General features: G+C 40.6%; 2 protein-coding genes and 1 long non-coding RNA gene across 3 annotated transcripts; all 3 read left to right on the forward strand.

Moving 5' to 3' along the window:
• Window positions 1-4,485: 4,485 nt before the first annotated feature.
• LOC141714280 (uncharacterized) lies at window positions 4,486-5,004 on the forward strand. Its single transcript, XM_074517809.1, has one exon. It carries the CDS (start codon window positions 4,486-4,488, stop codon window positions 5,002-5,004), a length of 519 nt encoding a protein of 172 aa, XP_074373910.1.
• Window positions 5,005-5,952: 948 nt separating this feature from the next.
• Window positions 5,953-6,339, forward strand: LOC141714282 (uncharacterized). Its single transcript, XM_074517810.1, has one exon. It carries the CDS (start codon window positions 5,953-5,955, stop codon window positions 6,337-6,339), a length of 387 nt encoding a protein of 128 aa, XP_074373911.1.
• Window positions 6,340-11,922: 5,583 nt separating this feature from the next.
• Window positions 11,923-16,003, forward strand: LOC141710744 (uncharacterized). Its single transcript, XR_012571046.1, has 4 exons — window positions 11,923-12,488; window positions 12,610-12,687; window positions 13,549-13,593; window positions 15,409-16,003. It is a non-coding gene; the product is annotated as an uncharacterized LOC141710744 (long non-coding RNA).
• The last annotated feature ends 4,413 nt before the right edge of the window (window positions 16,004-20,416 follow it).

Genomic DNA, 20,416 nt, shown 5'->3' on the forward strand with positions numbered 1-20,416 from the left:
AAATCGGTGGTTGAGAAATTGTGAAATGTAGATTGGTTTGGACTGAATTGATTGGTTGTGATTTGACATCGAGTTGTTCGACGGGTAGGCCGATAAACAGAGGAGGTGCTGCCCGAATTTTTGGAAATTAAATTCGGAAATTCGGGACATACCCTGTAATTGTCGGAACGTCGAACGAGTATAAATAAGTATATATATATTCTGTGCGGAACGTGATTGTATGTTGTGGTGAATGTTTTGTTAAAACTCAATGACCCTAATTTCAAAAAATGACGAGTATACGTATTTTCTGAAAATGAACACCAAACCGATTTCTCAAGAACGTGAACCCTAACTGTTGGATGTGTTATTGTATTGTAATAATGTATATAATTACAAGTCGGGTTTGAATATCGTTTGGTAAAATTGGTGTCGAGGATATGTCAAGCATACCTAGACGTCTAACGTAGGGTATTTCGGCTCTGTAGGTTCTAGTTGAAGGACTCCAAAAGTGAAGTCGAACTAAAGATAACCTAGTGATCAGTCGACAAGCATGTCGAGGTTTTAAGCAAAGGACCTGAACGTTGAAGTCGGATCCAGGATAGTCTGATAGTAAGGCAATAAAACCGAGTGTCCAAGTTAGTTCAAGGTCAATCAGAGATAGTCGTAAAGCTCTGCAAGGCAAGTACCCCTGACCATTCTTTTATGGTTCAGTACGTATGAATAACTAAATGTTTTACTTTCGTAATGGAACAGAAATGTTTTAAGTTACGTATCCCCCGTATTTGAAATGTTGTTTAAAATTATGTTTTGGGGAAAAGTAATTTCTGAAAACACCTATCTCTAAACGTCATTAAAATGAAAAGAGAATTTGAATAGTGTGTTGTGACAGAATTGATTTTGAAAAGAGATAGGTAAAAGTGATTTTGAAAACTGGATAATACGATCAGATATGGGATACGTTGGGGCCAGAGTAGGCCTATTGAGGTGGCGTAAGAGGCTAATTCGGTTGCGCGCACTGTATAACAGATTAGTCCAGCAGGTCAGAGACCTAGCTAGTCTTCGAGTTCCGGAACAGGTAAATGAGATGGCAGTTGGAGCCATCTGGTGTTGATAGCCTGATCAGCTGTCTTCACATATCCGCTACGTATCTGATTTGGATTTGTGATTCCCGTAAGGGCATGAGTAGTTGATATAGCGGATTTGGAAATGAAAATGGCATGCTAGAATTATTCTCTGGTATTTATGCACCTCACACTACTGATGTTATTGTTTTACAGAGCATGCTAGTTTTGATATCCAGTTTATACTTGTTTTACATTTTTCTAACGAGTTATGAAGTCTGTTCCTATAACTGCTTTACTTTAAACTGTTTTATTGTTATTCATATAGTGGTACTGCTGAGCAAGCAATTGCTCACCCTTGCAGAATGTTTTATATATATTGCAGATGCTTAGGAGATTCTTCCGCGGTAGTCAGGGCAGAGTTCCGGTTCCTTTTGGTGTCAGGCTCCTCTGAGGTAGTTGTGTTGGACCAAAGATGGCCTGTTGAGTTGCTGTATTAGGTTAATTGCATCAGGATAATTTGTAGTAAGTTGGTTTTGAGATAGTTATAACCTAAATCATACTTAAACCTGGAAAAGGTCTTGATGAAGGGGTCGTAGTTATGTATTATTAATGATTTAGATTGAATTATGATTGTTATTATTGTTGTTGATGACGTCAACTCCTGACCCCGGGGTTGAGGCCGTCACAATACCCATGAATGTCGTCACCTGAAAGATGAAATTGAAGAATTGATCAAGGCGGGATACCTGGGAGAATGGATTGACAAGGTAAAGCGACGCAGGGGGAATGACGATAAAGGGAAAGATGAAAGGTAACCCCCGCGGGAAGAGGACGCTGAAAAGACAGCGGAGATTAAGTTCCAAAGAGCTGGTAGTATCAGGGCAATTTTTGGAGGACACCCTTTTGTCGGTGATAGTAATCGGGCGTTGGAAAGAAATGCAAGAGAAGCACGACACCCGCCACTTACCAACATTCATAGTTTGGAAGATAGACCTCCAAAAATATTCAAAGGGGAATCGGCTGATATTACTTCCAGGGAGAGAGAGTCAATATGGGTACATCATCCCCACAATGATGCACTGGTAATAACTATGCTTATTGGGGCAATGAACATGCATCGGGTCTTTTTGGACAATGGGAGCTCTGCGAATATCTCGTATTACAGCACATACAAAAACTGGGTTTTCCGGATAGCGACATGTATTTTGAAGATGCACACATCTATGGCTTTACTGGAGAAGCAGTGAGAGTTATGGGTTCGGTTTGGCTTCCCGTCACACTTGAGGAAGGACCTCTATCTGTCACTAAAATGATAGATTTCAAAGTGTTGGATCAAGACTCTGCGCACAACGTGCTGGTGGGCAGACCTTGGTTACGGACGTTCTGGGTGATAACCTTGATACATCACTTGATGATAAAGTTCCCAACACCTAACGGAGTAGGCAGTTTAAGAGGGTCGCAATACGAGTCACGCGACTGCTATCACAAGGCTATTAAGGAATTCCGCAGGAGAAGATACGAGGGAAAGGATCTTCCATTTGAAGATGCAGAGGACATTCATACAAAACCAAGTGGAGAGGTTCATGCCCATTATTTTGTGGAAGGCCCAGAGGAGGAAGAAACCCATACCACTGAGATCCCTGTTTTGAAGTTGGGGAATGTTTCGAGGATCCGTAGCGTGGAAGAGGTGGTGGTAAGCCATATAGAAGAGATCATGCAAAAGGTGGTTAACGGAGAAAAGTTGGAAGGAAGAAGTGAGATTTTACAAAGTCTCGAAAGTAGCCTCAAGGTGGATGCTCCTCAAAAAGAGGGCGCGCCCTTGAAGAGTGAAAATGGAATTGAGGTTGATGCTCCTCAAAATGAGGACGCGCCCTCCACATCTGCGTTACACAAGAACATGTCTTGTCCTGAGGTAGATGCTCTCACACATGGGGACGCACCCTTGGATGTAAAAATGGGCGTCGAGGACCCCCATGACTTTAATTTTGATCTGGATCCCAGGATCCCTATGCCCGCCGAGAAGACGGGGCCGGCCGAAGATACAATATATGTTTCGGTCGACAAGGGTGACCCGAGCAAGGTTTTGAAAGTGGGATCTCAGCTAAGTGATGAAATGAGAGAAAGACTTACTCATTTTCTGATTAAAAATCTCGATGTCTTCGCATGGAGTCATTCGGACATGGTGGGAATCGACCCCGGAGTAATGTGTCATCGGTTAAACATTTTCCCTAATTACACGGGCGTACGATAAAAGCGTCTCCCAGTGAGCGGGGAAAGGGTGATAGCATTAAAAGAAGAGGTGGACCGACTGTTGAAAATGGGGTTGATCAAAGAATCTTACTACCCCGAATGGCTTGCAAATCCAGTGCTCGTAAAAAAGCCCAATAGGAAGTGGAGGACGTGTGTAGATTTCACAGATCTCAACAAAGCTTATCCAAAGGATAGTTTCCCGCTCCCACGAATTGATCAGTTGGTTGACGTGACGGCAGGGCATGCCTTGCTAAGTTTCATGGATGCATACCTTGGTTACAATCAGATTCCCATGTATGGTCCCGATCAAGAGCATACATCCTTCATCACCGACAGGGGGCTATACTGCTATATAGGAATACCATTTGGATTGATTGACGCTGGCGTAACCTATCAGCAGTTGGTGAATATGATGTTCAAAAACCAGATTGGGAGAACCATGGAGGTGTATGTGGATGCTATGTTGGTAAAATCCAAGGAGGTGAATGACCATATCGAGCACTTGATGGAAATGTTTAACATCTGAAGGAGGTTTTGCATAAATTTGAATCCACAAAAGTTCGTGTTCAGCGTGGAGTCGGGCAAGTTTCTTGGATTCATTGTCAACCATAGGGGAATGGAAGCTAACCTCGCAAAGATCAAGGCATTGTTGGATATAAAATCACCCACTAATGTAAAATAGGTGCAGAGCTTAACTGGAAGGATCGCCGCGCTAAATCGATTTGTTTCCAAATTGTCCGACAGATGCAAGGAATTCTTTAAGGCGATTAAGTTGGCAGGGAAAGATTTTGCATGGACGTCAGAATGTGAAGAGGCTTTTAGAAGGATCAAGGAACAACTGGGAAACCCTCCCATGTTGTCAAAACCGTTATATGGAGAATCTCTAATATTGTACCTTGTAGTTTCGGAGTATTCAATCAGCACTGTTCTGGTAAGGGAGGAAGATGGGCAACAGTCACCCGTGTATTATGTGAGCAAGTGATTACACGACGCTGAGACTCGCTACACAAGCATGGAGAAACTGGTTTATGCCTTGATCCTTGCGTCAAGGAATTTACGGCCGTACTTCCAGGCCCATAGAATTGAAGTCCGCACAACATATCCACTACGACACGTCCTTCACAAGCCAGAATTATCGGGGAGGATATTGAAATAGGCTATAGAGTTGGGACAGTTTGAATTGGAATACATGCCCCGTACAGCAATTAAAGGACAAGCCTTAGCCGATTTTTTGTTGGAATCTGATTCTGCTGTTGATGATAAGGCTTTGGTAGTGCTACAGCCCCCTCATAATGAAGAATCTTTAGAAGAGTTCCCACATCCCTGGTGGAACTTACATGTAGATGGGACAGTTAACAATGGAGGAGCAGGTGCAGGCATAGTACTCGTGTCTCCAGAAGGCCATCATCTGATGAGTGCAATTCACTTCAAATTTTATGCAACGAATAATGACGCGGAGTATGAAGCATTGATTAATGGCTTAAAGATCGCTTTGGAAATGGGGGTGCGAAACCTAATTGCGAGGAGTGACTCGGAGCTGGTGGTGAATCAGGTGAATGGGGGGTTTCAAGCGCGAGGCCCGCGAACGGAATTATACTTGAGATGCACGCAGCGCCTGATCGGAAAGTTCAATGACGTTAGGTTGGAATGTGTACCGCGGGAAAAGAACAGCAACGCAGATGCTTTAGCGAAAATGGGGTCGCAGTAAGAGGCTGTGTTATTGGGATCCATACCTTTAGAGATTCAGGAAATTCCTAGTATCCCAGAGATAGAGGCGATGCAAGTAGATGAGGCTCCCAAGGAAACATGGATGACGCCCCTTCTTGCCTACATTCACAAGGGAACACTCCCCGAAGATAATTTCAAGGCTCGTCGACTCCGCTACCAGGCTGCAAGGTATGTGGTGTACGATGAAATTCTGTATAAGAGGGGCTTCAATTAACCGCTGCTTAGATGTGTTGATGAAGAGGGAGGAAATTATATCTTAAGGGAAGTGCATGAAGGAATCTGTGGCAATCACTCGGGGGTAAGCTCGTTGGCAATGAAAGTTTTGTGCCAAGGATACTATTGGCCTACAATGAAAGAGGATGCTGTAAATTTTGTCAGGGCATGCGATCGCTGCCAGCGCTTTGCAAACTACTCATCTATGTCAGTGACGCTCTTGACGTCTATGATAAGCCCGTGGCCATTTGCCATGTGGGGGATAGATCTTATTGGGGAGTTGCCCAAGGCTAAAGGGGATGTCAAGTATGCGGTAGTCGCGGTTGATTACTTTACTAAGTGGGCAGAGGCTATGTCATTGGCAACTATCACGGCAAAGAAAATCAGAGATTTTGTTTTCAACTCCATTGTTTGCAGGTTTGGTATTCCTTACAAACTTATCTCTGACAACGGAAAGCAGTTCGACAACAAGGAGTTGCGGTAATTATGTGAGGATCTGAAGATTAGGAAGGAGTTTGCAGCAGTCTATCATCCTTAAAGTAATGGACAGACAGAAGCCGTGAATAAAATAATAAAGCACACCCTCAAGACCAAACTGGAAGAGCATAAAGGGAATTGGCCTGAAGAACTCCCAAAAGTGATAAGGTCCTACAACACTAATCCACGATCTACTACGGGGGAAACTCCTTTTATGCTGACTTACGGCTATGAAGCTATGGTCCCCGTAGAAGTTGGTTCGGGATCGCTTCGCAGAGGTCGTTACACAGAGGAGGATGCAGAGGTTAATCAAAGGCTTCATTTGGATCTCTTGGAAGAAACAAGAGAGAATTCTCAGCTGAGGCTTGCGGCGTATAAGCAACGTGCCGCAAGGTATTATAACAAGAAGGTAAAGGGACAGCTGCTAAAGGTAGGGGATTTGGTGCTCAGGAAGGTGATGCCAAACACGAAAAATCCCCAGCATGGAGTGTTTGCAGCTAATTGGGAAGGACCATACAAGATAAAGGCCATCTTGTGGAAATGGACTTATCACCTTGAGGATATGGAAGGGAAACTAGTTCCGCGAGCTTGGAACGCGGAACATCTCCGGAAGTATTATCAGTAAGGCGCGGTTATGGCCCCTTACGTGTCTTTTTATCTACTTAGGGTTGTGCCCAGATTATAGACTAGAAGCAATAAAATTCCTCCTATCCTAGGGGGTAGTGCATGTACTACTTACCTTAGAACTAGTCGAAGGATCATTTTTTTGAATAAATTCCCCACAGAGCATAGTAGCCGTGGGACTGATGCACCTTTGACACCAGAGCGCATTATTAATAAAAACTTTGAAATTCTCCAAAGGGCTGTTTATTTGTTGATTTACTTAGTTGTATGACGCGTCCTAATCACAGGACGCGCCCTGAGTGGTAATTCTATACAGATGTTAATAGAAACGGTAACTGTTAAAGGGAACAACAAAATCAAAGTAAAAATGGAACTACGACGCGTACTATTTCCAGGGACGCGCCCAAGTTATCTTGGTTGATGCTCCTTCAGTTTTATGTTTCTTTGATTATGACATTTCACTACTAAATAGAATGACATGTTCTTACAAAGGACGCGTCCAGTATGAAAGGCTAAGTGTATCTTTAAAATAAAGGGTAGACGCGTCAAGACATTAGGACGCGCCCCCTCTTGCTTTGTGCCTTATCTAAATACACAAGTGCAGCATGATATCATGCTCGTGAAGTATATACTATTCAGATGATTCAAGGACGCGCCCAAATAAAGGGGACGCGCCCATTTAGAATAATTACTTGACATATGACAATGAAGGGAATAACAATAAAATTCTAATGTTGACGCGTTCTCATCATAGGACACGAACCTATCTATGATAAAACAAGATTAAGAAAGTAAAATGATATGCATAAAAGTAGTAAAACAGAAATATCATAAAAAGTACAAGCAAAAGGAGTTCAAAGATAATCATTACAAGTTGCAAGTCTTGAAGGGGCCCGCACCCTTAAAGTAGTTCAGATAAAATGGATAAAATAGACATATAACGCATCCTAGGAAGAGGCACGTCCTGAGGTTTATCTTAGTTATCTGGAGGAGGAGGCTGAACGTTAAGTGGAGAAGGCGCTGGGGACGCGTCACCTTCCTCCAAGCCTAGAAAAACCCTCTTGCTTTTGATGGAATCCACAACTCTGATTCTGAAGTCACTTACCCATTTCTGGGTGTCTTCATCAAACTTGGAAAAAGAATACTCTGGATCATTTACAATAAACCCAAAGCACCATTCCTCGATCCCAGCTGCGAAACCATTCTGATAGATTAGCTTCTTCTCCTCTTTCCATCCATGCAGTCTGTCATCATTCAGAGTGTCAAGCTCCAGCTGCATGGTGGAATTTAGTGTGATAACACTCTCCATCGCTTTCTCCATAGAGGAGACATTACCTTCCAACACAGCTTTCTCCCCCTCAAGACGCGTCTTGTCCTCCTGCAGGCGCTTGATCTCAGCATCTTTCTCTTGGCCAAACAAGTTAATGTACTTTTCCAATGATTTGATTTTATCTTCAGCCTGGCTTTTAGCAGTGTCAGTAACAACAAGACGTGACCTGAGTCAAACATCCATGTTGGCACTTTGTCTGGCGTGCAAATGAAGCTCGGCTGCAGCCCTCACCATGGCTTCTTCTGTTTGTTCCTCAGTCCTGAACGTTCAGCCTCAAACTTCATCTTCAGTGAAGTAGCCAGCTGTGGACGCGCCCAGATATCGGTGAACAAAGGATTATTTATTTGGCACTATTTTCTGACGCTTTGAGGGAGCGTCCTCCTTCTCCGGGATGTCCAGCACCGTAGTGTCAATGATTTTTGGTGGAGGGGAAGGAGTCATAGCAGGATTAGGGGTCTTAACCTTGGATCAGGCTTCGCAGGGGCCTGTTTCTTGGCTCTCAGCTTCTTGATAGCTCCAATAGCAAACCCTTTTGGGAGAGAAGCCATATCTGTGACATAAACATAAAACGAAAATGTTAGTTGAATAAGGAAGACGCGTCCTTATAGTAGGACGTGCCGAGAGCGTAAATCAAAGATGGTCAATGCATGTTTAAATGTCAATTAGAGTGAATAGAAAGATATGTAAAAGCATGAAGACATGTCAAAGAAAATATATATAGAGACATGAGGAATGCATGTATGTGTCAAATAAAGCAAGGATGACGCGTCCTAAAATTATGACGCGCCCTACCTAAGGACCCATTGACTATAACGTGAATTATGGGAAAAGTATAAGCAACGGGCAAATAACATAAGTTCCAAATGTTAAAAAAATACGTGTCTTAAAACTAAGACGCGTCCAAACCCAAGAACAAGGGTGTAGGAAACGTCCATGAATCAAATTAAGTTGTGTGTTCAAGAGGAAGGACAAATATATGATGCGTCCTAAGAATTTTTGTGATATGGTATTTTTAAAATGAGAAGCTAAATTAATAGCTTTGGACGTATCCAAAGATACATGACGCGTCCTCTCTCACATGTACTTACCTTGTTCAAAATCAAATTGCTTACTGGTGTCAATCTCAATCACTTCTGCGACACTGAGGCCCCTAGTCTTTTCTGAGGCTGTAATTACATGTTTTTCGTTGTGAAACTCGCGGAATTTGCAGATAGAAACAACCCGGGCGGACAACGCACCTATTAGTTTGAGGTTGTCTTCTGTGATCATATCCTTGAGATTGAAATGCTCCTCAGCATATTTTAAGACTTTCTCCGCTCTCTTCTTCTTTTTCCCTTTTAGTTCTTTTTGGGTTCTTTTGTCTAGAAGAAAAGAGAGGAAAAGTAAGTAATACAACGATATGTGGAAAAGAAAGATGGCGCGTCATAACTACAGGACGCGTCCAAAGAGTGAAACTTACTTGGCTCGAGGTTAAAATAAACACGGGCCCGCTTTACATCAAAGATGTAAAAGAAAGGCTCTTTCCAGTCTCGTTCGTGGCTGATTTTCCCCTCGTTGAATCCTTTATTGTTCAGCCACTTGTTGACTACAAGGAAATGATAGTCTGGGATGGATTTCCTGATACTGTAGAAGAAGCTGAATTCCTTCATAGAGGGCGCGCCCAGACCAAGATTGAGATACATCATATACAAAGCCCAAGCTAGTTTGTACGAGTTAGGGGATAGTTGTACAGGGGCTACATCGTACCATCTCAGGATCTTCTTGATAAACGGGTGTAAGGGCGCGCCCACGCCTAGAGAGATTAGTTTTTGTGTGAGCACCATTCTGGGGATCCTTTGGTTCCCAATGTTGAAAATGTGTGGCCTCATTGTATATAGAGGGCGCGCTCAGATGCCCTCCATGTCGTAGTATTTCATGTGCCACTAGATCTCCAAGTCAGTTGCAGTGGAGTCATGGGCTACACAAGCTAGCTTGCTTTCTTTTTTCCTCCGGGCATTTTTCTCTAGTTCTATTAGAGCACCAAGCTTTGCCCAATCACAATCCACTTCAACATCTGAGGGTTCCCAGTGTTCTAGGGGAGGATCAGATTTTTGAGGGGACACAGGATATACATCAGGGTCAGGAATCCTCTTTTCGAATTCACTTACGCTAAGAGGGGACGCGTCCTGAGAAGCTGATGTGTCATGAGATACCAACACGTCCTGAGTAGGAGATGCGTCCTCATCTGAAATAATCATGCGTAAGGGCTGTTGGCTGGTTGTGGGTATAATCTCATCATCCGTCCAATCTTCGATGCCAGCCCTAGTATTGAGAATTGGAGTTCTTTTTTGTTTGAATCCTTTCTTTTTCATTCTAGAGCTTATGGGGACGTGATCCATAGAATCGGAACTGGAATCAGACATTATGGAAACCTTTGATTTGAAAGATTCAAAGATGCGTGTTTCTGCTTCAAAAAAGGAACTCGTCCTGTGAAATTCAGGGAATTCAGGTTTGAAAGAGATCAAATGTGGGGAGTAGATCCCAAGGCGTTTTTTGAGAACTTTGAATGGATGGAAATGTGATGAAGGTGACGCGTCCTCCAGCTGAAATAAGAAGGAAGAAGATCTTGAGAACGCGTCCATGTTTATAAAAATATATACTGAAAATATATAAAGGACAGCAAGAGCGAAGGGATGATTGTGAGGACGCGTCCTAAACGTCTATCGCAGAAAATATGCTAAGGAGACGCGTCCTAGGAGAACAAGTGCGTCTATATAATTTTTTGATTGAAACAATTTAACTTGTGGTAACTAAGACGCGTCCTGGGCGGTAGACGCGTCCATAATGATGGGAATATAACAGAAGTTGGAATGATTTTGGTCAATTTGGGGAAATTCAATTAAAAACCCTAGAAACGTTTAATCCAGAATCAAACAAGCAAAATAGGGGGTTTTATGATATGTATATACATATACATACATGGGGAAAATAAGAACAGTTCATAAAGAAAAAAGGTATACGAAAGGTCTTTTACTTATTATGACCGATTTACTCGACCAAATGTAGAATAAAAGAAGATTCACGTTCCTCGTAAGTTGAGGGTTGGATTAAGCTAGACAAATCGGGAAATGGCCAGTGGATTCGTTGGATTTTCGAATTTATCTTCTTGCAGCGGCGGTAATGGTGGTTTTGGAGAGAGAGAAAAGGTAATGTAACATTGTGGGTTGGGGAAGATATTTATAGAAAGAGATAGCTGACGTGTACAAGACATCTGTCATGCAACGGTCGATCTTGAATGACTGAAGGGTTGAGGCGTCCAAAACAATAGGACGCATCCCCGTTGGCCTATGCAAATTTTTGTTTGTGGTCTTTTGAATAAAAATTCCAATTTTTTCTTCAACTGCAAATGGAATTTGGGGGGTAGTTGTTATACCCAAAATTTGGCATTGAATTGACTCGGGTCAAACGGGACTAATTACAGTCAAACTCGGTGTTGCATTGTAGGAGGTGAGAACGCGTCCAGGCACACAAGACGCGCCCGAAGTTGAGGAGATGTTTTATGGAAGATGGTTTGATAATAAGGAATCTTGGGAGCACATGGTTAGGGTAGAACGCGCCCAAATATTGTGGACGCGTCCACCGTGGTGAATGTGACTGGCAGTTGTGGTCTTTTGACAATATAAGCTGAAGGATGCGCCTGTCCTGCTCAGGACGCGTCCTGCCATTGTGGAAGGTAGTGAAAGAAAAATATTAGGGAGGCGATACAGGCGTCATGGAGGTGAGGACGCGCCCAACGACATAGGACGCGTCTTGTGTTTGGTGAGTGCTCTCTCATGAGGATCATTCGAGAAAAAGCATGCTTGGAAGGGAGCAATGGAGATTATTTCTACTAACGTATTTGTTGCAGGTACTCTTTGAAGAATTCCCTCCTTGAGACGGTCAAGGAGGGGGATGTCCGTGAAAAGCTTGAAGGCCTCCAGGGGTATGCCTGATGATTGAAGGTCTCCTCCTGTATTCAACGGGTGTTGTAAGAACCCTGATTTTTGTAATATTTTAAAACTTCTGTGAATAGTAACTTGAGCTAATTAAGTAATACGTATGAGGATCATCATTAAATGAATAGTGGAATTTTGAGAATCCGAGATCATATTCTTGTTTATCGAGGAAAATAAGTGAATGTAAAAGCCGACGGAATTCGAAGATTCACAATTATACTACGTGTTTTCGTATCCGTAAAGAATGGCGTAGAACCGGGAATACTACGTAAAATAAATAATATATCAAGGTATTTCTATGATCAAGAGAAGGAATGGAATTGGTTATAGGATTATAAGCGATAAAAGAAATCGCTACGAAACAAGTCGTTATACGTGGAAACTATCAGAATGGAACGACGATTGCATTTACAATAAATAAACGAATGAGAAATTAAATCCCATGCAAGTTGGCCATGCATAACCAAGTCCTAACTAGTAGTTAGGAGTGTAACTAGATGATTAGAAGCTAACTAGAATAGTTAGTGGAATAGTGTTGAATAGTGATGGGAGACAAACAAGTACACAAGCCATACTTCTCCCTTTTCTCACTTCACCACACAATCAAACCAACCCATACCTTTGCCAAATTATTGTCAAATCTGCTGCATACATCCCATATATTCATTATACACTCCCACACTTTAGCCACAAAAGAAAACAACCACTTTTCTCTCACTTAAAGCTCTCCCATTTTTCATTCCAGCAGTTCGGATTTTCTGAGCAAGGGAGAAAGAAAAATTCATAACTCAAAATATACTCATTCAAATATCATGAAATTTTTATCATAGCTTCTCTATATCATGGGTAAGCTTCGTACCAAATTTCAGCCTCAAATTAATTTTTTTTAATTTTATAAAAATGTTTGAATGAGGTGCAGAAAGGTTACTCCGAAATTTTAACTTGTTTCTTGGTTTTGTTTCTTAAGGATCTAGCCCTTCTAAGTGTTTTCTAAGAAAACCAAGCCTCAATCATCCTAGAACTAACCTTCCTAGTGTCCAAGAAGGTATAACTTTCAACCCTTTAAGGTTTTATGGTTGGATTTAAGAGTTATGTTTGTTGTAGTGTTAAGATCCAAAGGATTGTGTTTGTTTGAGTTTGTATTGATTATGTTCTTGCTAAAGGCTTGAGATGTTAAGTTTTAATCCATGTATGTGGTACTAGATAGAGCATATAAGGTTCATGTGGGTGGATCTTGAGAAGTACTTGTGTTTATGATGGTTATAGGTAGTGATTGTGTTAAGATCAAGTAGTAGAAATTGAGTTTGGGCATTCTTGCACTTGATCTGTTTTCTGCAGGACATTCGGCCATGAAAATGGTTAAAATTTGAAAACCACTGACCATGAATAGATAGATATTGTTTTGTAGTTTCTATACATGTGTAGATCATCATGAGGAGATTTACGGTTTAGGAGTTATGGTCGTTTTAGTGTAAAACATTTCTGCGATTAGCCAACTGCACTTAAGTCCACTTGCATGGTGATTTTGAAGGACTTAAAATAATTCTGAGATTCTGGAAAACTTATAAAAAATGGATATGACAGTAGAGAAGACTGTACAAAAAGAATTTTGAGAAAATATTAATTTTTCAATTTTATAAAAATGTTTTGGTAAAGTGAGCGCAAGCGAGAAACGCATAAAAACCTAGTTTTGACGCGCGTTTTCTCACGTTCGAGCTTAAAACTCGAAATGGACTTTCTAAAGCGAACGATCGATTTCAAAACTCGACCATGTTATAAAGTGAGAATATAAGTGTTGAGAATGTGACGATCGAAGATTCGTTATACTTGAGTAGTTGCGAAAGTTGCTTAATAAAAGCGAGACGTTAATCGCGTACTAACTTAGACCGTTGGTTCTTGTTTATAGATCGCCAACCAAACACCAGAGACCATACCACTTCGATTACTCGAGGCAAGTTTTCGAAACCCTATCTCATACTATCCATGCTATATATATACTGTTGTGATATTGATGCCATGATTTACAGTTCAAATATATATATGCTTGTCTATGATATCAATGCATACGAATTATGCGATTGTTTACGAAAACAAATTTCATTTTACACGAGTATGAGAAGTTGAAACGTATTTCAAATATAATATATGATAATGGGAGTTGAAGATATTTTAATAACGATTTAATTCCGGAGAGAGCCGGACGCGAAAGATTTCTATTTCGATAAACAAAGTACGTTCGCGTAATATATATATCAAGCGAACGATTGAGATTTTGACTTAAACTTCGAGAAATATTGGTTTATTCATTTAAGGGACACCCTTACTTGATTGATTATTTTATAAAGCGATATTTAAGGGATTATTAAATATCCAGAAAGTATTTAAAAATATACTGAATAGTTTATAAATAATTTTACGTTATTTAATAAAGATTTAACTATTCAAAGAGCAATTATAGGATACCAAATCATGTTTTGATTATTTGATTAAGGTGTCTCCATTCGTTGGACCTTATTCACAAAATATTTTGTATTTAAGGTTTTTATTAATTCATTGAACCTTAATTAGAAATACTTTGTACTTAAGATTTTATCAATTCATTAAATCCCTCTTATATAATTATGAGACCTTAGATATTTAATATCTTCGGACTTCTAAAAACTTATTTAAAAATAGACATAATTCCCAAAGGTACTTTCTAAATTATTCAAAACTCTTGAAAGAGATTAATCATTTGAAACGTATCAAAACCTTAGGGAACTTAGTCTTGAAGCATAAGAGTTTTGCTTCCTCGTTCAATAAAGAACAAGTGAGTAATATACGTGTCACCCTACTACAGATAGGGATTTGAAAATGATTTTAAATTCAAAAATCCTACAACTCCCAAAGATCAATTGAGTTAAAAGTGATGAATAAAACATCTTATTTACAGGTCAACTTTTAACGACCTATTCCTTCGAAAAAGGATTTTGAGCAAAAGATATAACTGTTTTGGGACTGGAATGTGGCCTGCCCGGCACAGAGTGGTATCGGGCAGTGACCAGGCGCGGAGTGGCGCATTATGCAAGCGCGGAGTGGCGCATTGTACGGTTATATGGTCTATGTGACCATTGACTTTCGGACTTGCACGGCAATGGGCAACCACCGTGTAGTGTCTTGATGAGCCCAAAGGCGGCTAGGTTTGTATTCCTTCTACTAGTAGAGAAAATTTCGTATTCGGCTGATCACCGATACGTGGTTTATTCCAGTATAGTCCCTTTCTTCCATTTTGGAAAAACTGTTGTGAAATATACAACAGATAGCCGATAAGGCTGAGTTTTAAATAAGGATATTGATGAATATATATCAAATCCATTTGAGAAATCTGCTGATAAGGCTGAGTTTAAATAAGGATTTTGATGATTATATATCAAATCCATTTGAGAAATCTGCCAATAAGGCTGAGTTTTAAATTGGGATGTTAATGAATATATATCACACCCATTTGAGAATCTTGGTTCGAGTAACATCTTGAGATTTTGAAATAAAATGAGTACGAGTATAAAATGATTTTGAGAAAGAGATGAATACAAGTATTCAGTGGATATACTATTGTAGTTGATTTTGAGAATATTATAAATTTGATAAGCATATAAACTTTCAGAACGCTTTGGAGATACAAAGTATAATTATTGGTTTTATTTATCCTTACATACTTAATTATGGGGATATATACCTTGCTGAGCTTTAATGCTCACCCTTGCTTTTATATATCATATCACAACAGACTACCAGCATGGATCAGACCAGGACTGCTGTCCGTAGGCGGGTAAGGAACGCTCGTGAGTTCCGTAGGCTTTTTGTGCGCCAGCCCTGTCAGGTAGATAAGTGGAAATGATTTATTTGATAATGTTTCCAAGCATATAACCTGTGTGTATGTGAGTTTGAATAAAAGGTCGAGTAATATTGTGAAAAGAGAATTATTTAATTAATAAGTGATCGTAACGACCCGAATTCACGATCTTGGATTTGGGGGTGTTACAGAAATGGTATCAGAGCCAAAGGTTATAAGTCTTGGAAACAGTAAAAGTAAAATGGGTAGATTGAGGATCTAAAAGTTAACAAGAACTCTCATCGAGTTCGTAGTCGGATTACTATGGGGTAGTCGCGACGGTAGTACCCAAGGGGACCTTAGCCTTAAGAGTTGAGGCATTGGTTGAGTTATTAACAGTCGATTGAAAAACCAACATTAAGGGAAGAGAATGAGTTGTAGCACTCAGAGAAAAGATTGCTAAGAGTTATATGCGAAAGAGAGTCCATTGGTTGAGCCAATAGAGTTTGTTGATGGACTACCAGGAGTTATGTTGAAGTGTTTATGTGAAGTGTTATACGGAAATTGATGGAATCGTTTAAGATCGACATAATGAGGAAAGGAGAAAATTGTACATGATTTTTTTTATAATGTTGATATCGAAGTGGAGCTAAGTCTCCGGAGAAAGCGGGATGAAGACGATACCCCAATACCATAGGTTGATTGGAAAACCCGAGTCTTGCCACTCATAGCTCTTTATAGAGTGTCCTTGAGGAGACATATTAGGCAAGAATCAAGATGCTTAATTCTTTTACTATTAAGGTTATTACATTACCTGAATTGGTTGAAAGTATTGTTCCGATAATAAGGGTTCAATACATGACGAACAGCGATTCTACCAAGAAGGGTATTCGCTATACCATTGAGGAATCTATGTCCTATAAGGAAGATTTTAGCGTGTCCCAAGATGAGAATGCTATGCGATAATACGAAATCATTTCGTCCGTTAAGCCATTATGGTTCGACACGGAAAGCGAGAATCGACAGAATAATTTTTGAAAAGTTTCATGCTCCTGCAATCAACACAGCAAGCTCCGAACTACTAGAGGAGAAGACCAATAAGTCTGGTGCTGAATTCCAAGAGTGGGATGTCACTAGGAGCTACGTGTATATTCTCGACAGGATGTCGTCTTTTGTTAATGCATCAAATCAGGTGCGTGGGCACAACGTTGCGAGTAACTAAAGAGGAATGAAGAATGTATTTGTGACAAAGTGATTTATTAAGCGACTTTAACATAATGAGTAGAGACGTGAATAATGTTATATTGGTGATCTTTTATATTAGCATCAAGATGCCACCCCGACATATTTGGAAACTAGAGCAAACCCTGCTGAATTGGTAAACCAAAATAACCAAGAACACGAGGAAGTCAAATATAATGAATTCGGCTTAGAGTATTACAATGAAGAAGAAACTATGGATACTAACGAGGGGGAAGGCCAGAGAGGAAACCCCATGGACCAAATTATGAATCTTCTTCGAGAGAATTTAAATTGTCACCCTCAACCCAGGTGGATCATGTTCCAGTTACTAATGTCTTTAAGGCCTTTAAGTGGTTAAAACCCCCAGAAATTTCAAGGGACTGCTAACCTATTAAGGCCAGAGCTTGGTTGAAAGAAATGGAAAAAAAGCTTTGAGATAGTGCCCATAGAAGAGACGCAAAAGACTGTGTTCACCAATTATATGTTAAAAGGAGAAGCAAATTATTAGTGGGAACCTAAAGGAACCCTGGAGACTGATGTGATTATCACATGGGGAAAAGTATTTTCCAGGTTTATGGAGGCTCAGATGGAGTTGAAGTTTCTAGAGATTAAGTAAGATAAGATGTCAGTGGTTGTGTACAAAGCCAAATTTATTGAACTGTCGAGATTCGTGCCGGAGTTTATGAACACGAAAGAGAAAAAGGCGAGGAGATTTCAGCAAGGGCTGAAACAATGGATTCAGGACCGAGTGTCATTACTTTAGATAACAGACTATGTGCAAAAAGGCCTCGATTGTAGAGGCAGAGAGTGAGCAAAGTCAAAAAGAGGAAGAGAGCAAGAAGAGGAGTTCGGAAGCCAAGGCGGCAGAGCGATAAACAGAAGTTTCCGATTAGGACTGAGAGGGGAGTGGTGTCCCAACCCGCAGTAGGTACCAGGTTCGCCACTACCGTAGCTGGCGGAAATAGCTTTAGCGAACCGGTAAGCAAGAGTATCGCCCAGGGAGGTGGTCAATATAAGACTACGTTTCATAACCAGTTTCGGTCACCCCTACAGGATCATAAGTCATGTGGGGAGAAACATCCCGGGGTATGTAATTGGGAAAAGAGCTACTGAGGTGCTTTAATTGCAACCAACTAGGACATTATTCTAGCAACTGCCCCAACCTAGCTAGGGCGTGATAGCAGGTAACCTTTTACTCAATTTGGTAACTGCAAATATTCTGTTTAATTCTGAAGCAACTAAGTATTTTATATCGCGAGATTTTTGGCCAAGTTAAAACTTAATGTGATTCCAACGCGAGAATTATTGTGAATAAAAATAGTGAATCGAGAGGTTGTTCCAATTAATGAGATTCATCTAATCTGCAAGTGGGAACTAGGAGGGAAGGGCTTTAAGTTGGACTTAATTCCTTTCAGGCTGAGAGAATTTGGTGTGGTCTTAAAAATGGATTGGTTATCGAGCAATGGTGCTCAGATTGATTATAAAGGAAAGAAAGTTAAAATCTGAATGCCTAACGGCAAGAAAATTGTGATTAAGGGTCAGCGTCAGACCCAGAAATTTTTTAATATTGCTCAAGCAAAGCAATTATTAAGGAAAGATAGCAAAACGTATTTAGCATACGTGGCGGGTACCAAGAGAGAAGCCCCGATGTACGTGACATACCAGTTGTTAACCAGTTTGAGGATGTGTTTTCCAAAGACCTTTCAGGATTATCACCTGACCGAGAGATAGAGTTCGCTATCGAATTAGCATCAGGAACGGCATCAGTTTCAAAAAGCCCCATATAGGCTAGCCCCGGTTGAAATGAAAGAATTGACTTCACAGTTGCAAGAACTGTTGAATAAAGGAATGATGAGACCTAATGTGTCACCATGAGGCACACCAATGTTGTTTGTCAAAAAGAAGGACGGTAGTATGCGATTGTGCACATAGTATAGGGAACTGAATAAGCTGACTATTAAGAACAGATACCCTCTCTCTAGAATTGACGATTCGTTTGACCAACTTGAAGGAGTGGTACACTTTTTGAAAATCGATCTAAGAATGGGATATCACCAACTGAAGATTAAAACAGGGGACAAATACCGTATTTCGCACGAGGTATGGACATTATGAGTTCTTGGTGACGTCGTTCGGGCTAAAGAATGCCCCAGTAGCTTTCATGGACTTTGTGAATCGAGTGTTTAAAAAGTATTTGGACGTGTGCGTCATTATTTTTTTATTGATAATATTTTAGTCTATTCTAAAACGGAAGAAGAACATGCGGAATATCTGAGGATAGTGGTAGAAGCATTGAGAAGAGAAAAGTTGTTTTCCAAATTCTCAAGGTGCGAATTCTGGCAAAATGAAGTTCAGATCTTAGGACAATTGATGAGCAGCGAAGGAGTGTTAGTTGACCCTACCAATGTTGAGGCAGTATTCCAATGAGAAAAAAATAACCACACCTACGGAAGTAGGAACTTTTTGGGAATTAACTGGTTTTATGAGAGGTTCGTACGGGATTTTGTTAAGATATCAGGACCTTTGATTAGGCCTACTTGCAAAACGAAAAAGGTTGTGTGGAATGAAAAATGTGAGGAAAGTTTTCAGGAATTGAAAAGAAGTTTGGTAATATCCCTCGTGCTGGCATTGCCCGATGGAAAGGGTGATTTGTGATCTATAGTGATGCGTCACATAAAGGATTAGGATGCATGCTCATGCAGCATGGGAAAGTGGCTGCTTATGCCTCATGGCAGCTGTAGGAATATGAAGTAAGATATCCTACTCATGAATTAGAATTAGCAGCAATAGTTTTGCTTTGAAAAATTGGAGACAATATCCATACAGAGAAAATTATGAGATCTACACTAACCATAAGAGCCTTAAGTATATATTTACTCAGAAAGAACTCAACAGGAGACAGAGGAGATGGTTAGAGTTAATGAAAGACTATGTCGGTGAGATTTTATATCACCCAGGGAAGGCCAATGTGGTGGCCGATGCCCTTAGTAGTAAAGAGATACTCAAGATGTTGACAACGCCGGAGGAACTAGTGAGAGAACTCGAGGAGATGGAGATAGAGGTGAAGTCACTGGTAAAGGGACTGATGGACTAATTGAGATCAAATTAGAACTGGAATTGTTAGAAAAGATGGGACATTATCAGGAAGAGAAGATGAATGAAGAGTGAGAATCTTTGACTGAGAAGAAGTCAAATGTGAGAAAGATGAGAAGGGAATTATGAGGTATGCGAACCGGATTTGGATTCTGAATGTTCGAGAATTAAAAGATGAAATTTTACGCGAAGGACATAATTCTAGATATTCAATTCATCCTGGAGGTACCAAGATGTACCGAGATCCAAAGGAATATTATTGATGACCCAACATGAAAAGAGACGTGGCCAATTGGGTCAGTAAGTGTTTGACCTGTTAAAGAGTGAAGGTGGAACATCAGCGACCGAGGGGACTCCTACAACCCTTAGGAATTCCGATGTGAAAGTGGGAACAAATAGCCATGGATTCTGTGGTAGGATTTCCCCAAGCTAAGGCTAACCGTGATGCAATATGAGTAATTATATATCGACTGACCAAGTCAGCATACTTTCTTCCAATCAAGAAAACCTACATGGTGGATAGATTAGCAGAGCTATACATCAAGGAAATTGTGATAAGACATGGAGTCTCTGTAGCTATCGTATCTGACAGAGATCCCCGATTCAACTCCAGATTTTTTTGAGGAGC

This window comes from Apium graveolens, chromosome 3, assembly GCF_009905375.1.
Source record: "Apium graveolens cultivar Ventura chromosome 3, ASM990537v1, whole genome shotgun sequence".
In the NCBI taxonomy this organism is placed as follows: Eukaryota; Viridiplantae; Streptophyta; class Magnoliopsida; order Apiales; family Apiaceae; genus Apium; species Apium graveolens.

Coding starts and splice junctions, on each gene's coding strand:
- LOC141714280 (XM_074517809.1), top strand. CDS start 4,486: ATGCCCCGTACAGCAATTAAAGGACAAGCCTTAGCCGATTTTTTGTTG.
- LOC141714282 (XM_074517810.1), top strand. CDS start 5,953: ATGGTCCCCGTAGAAGTTGGTTCGGGATCGCTTCGCAGAGGTCGTTAC.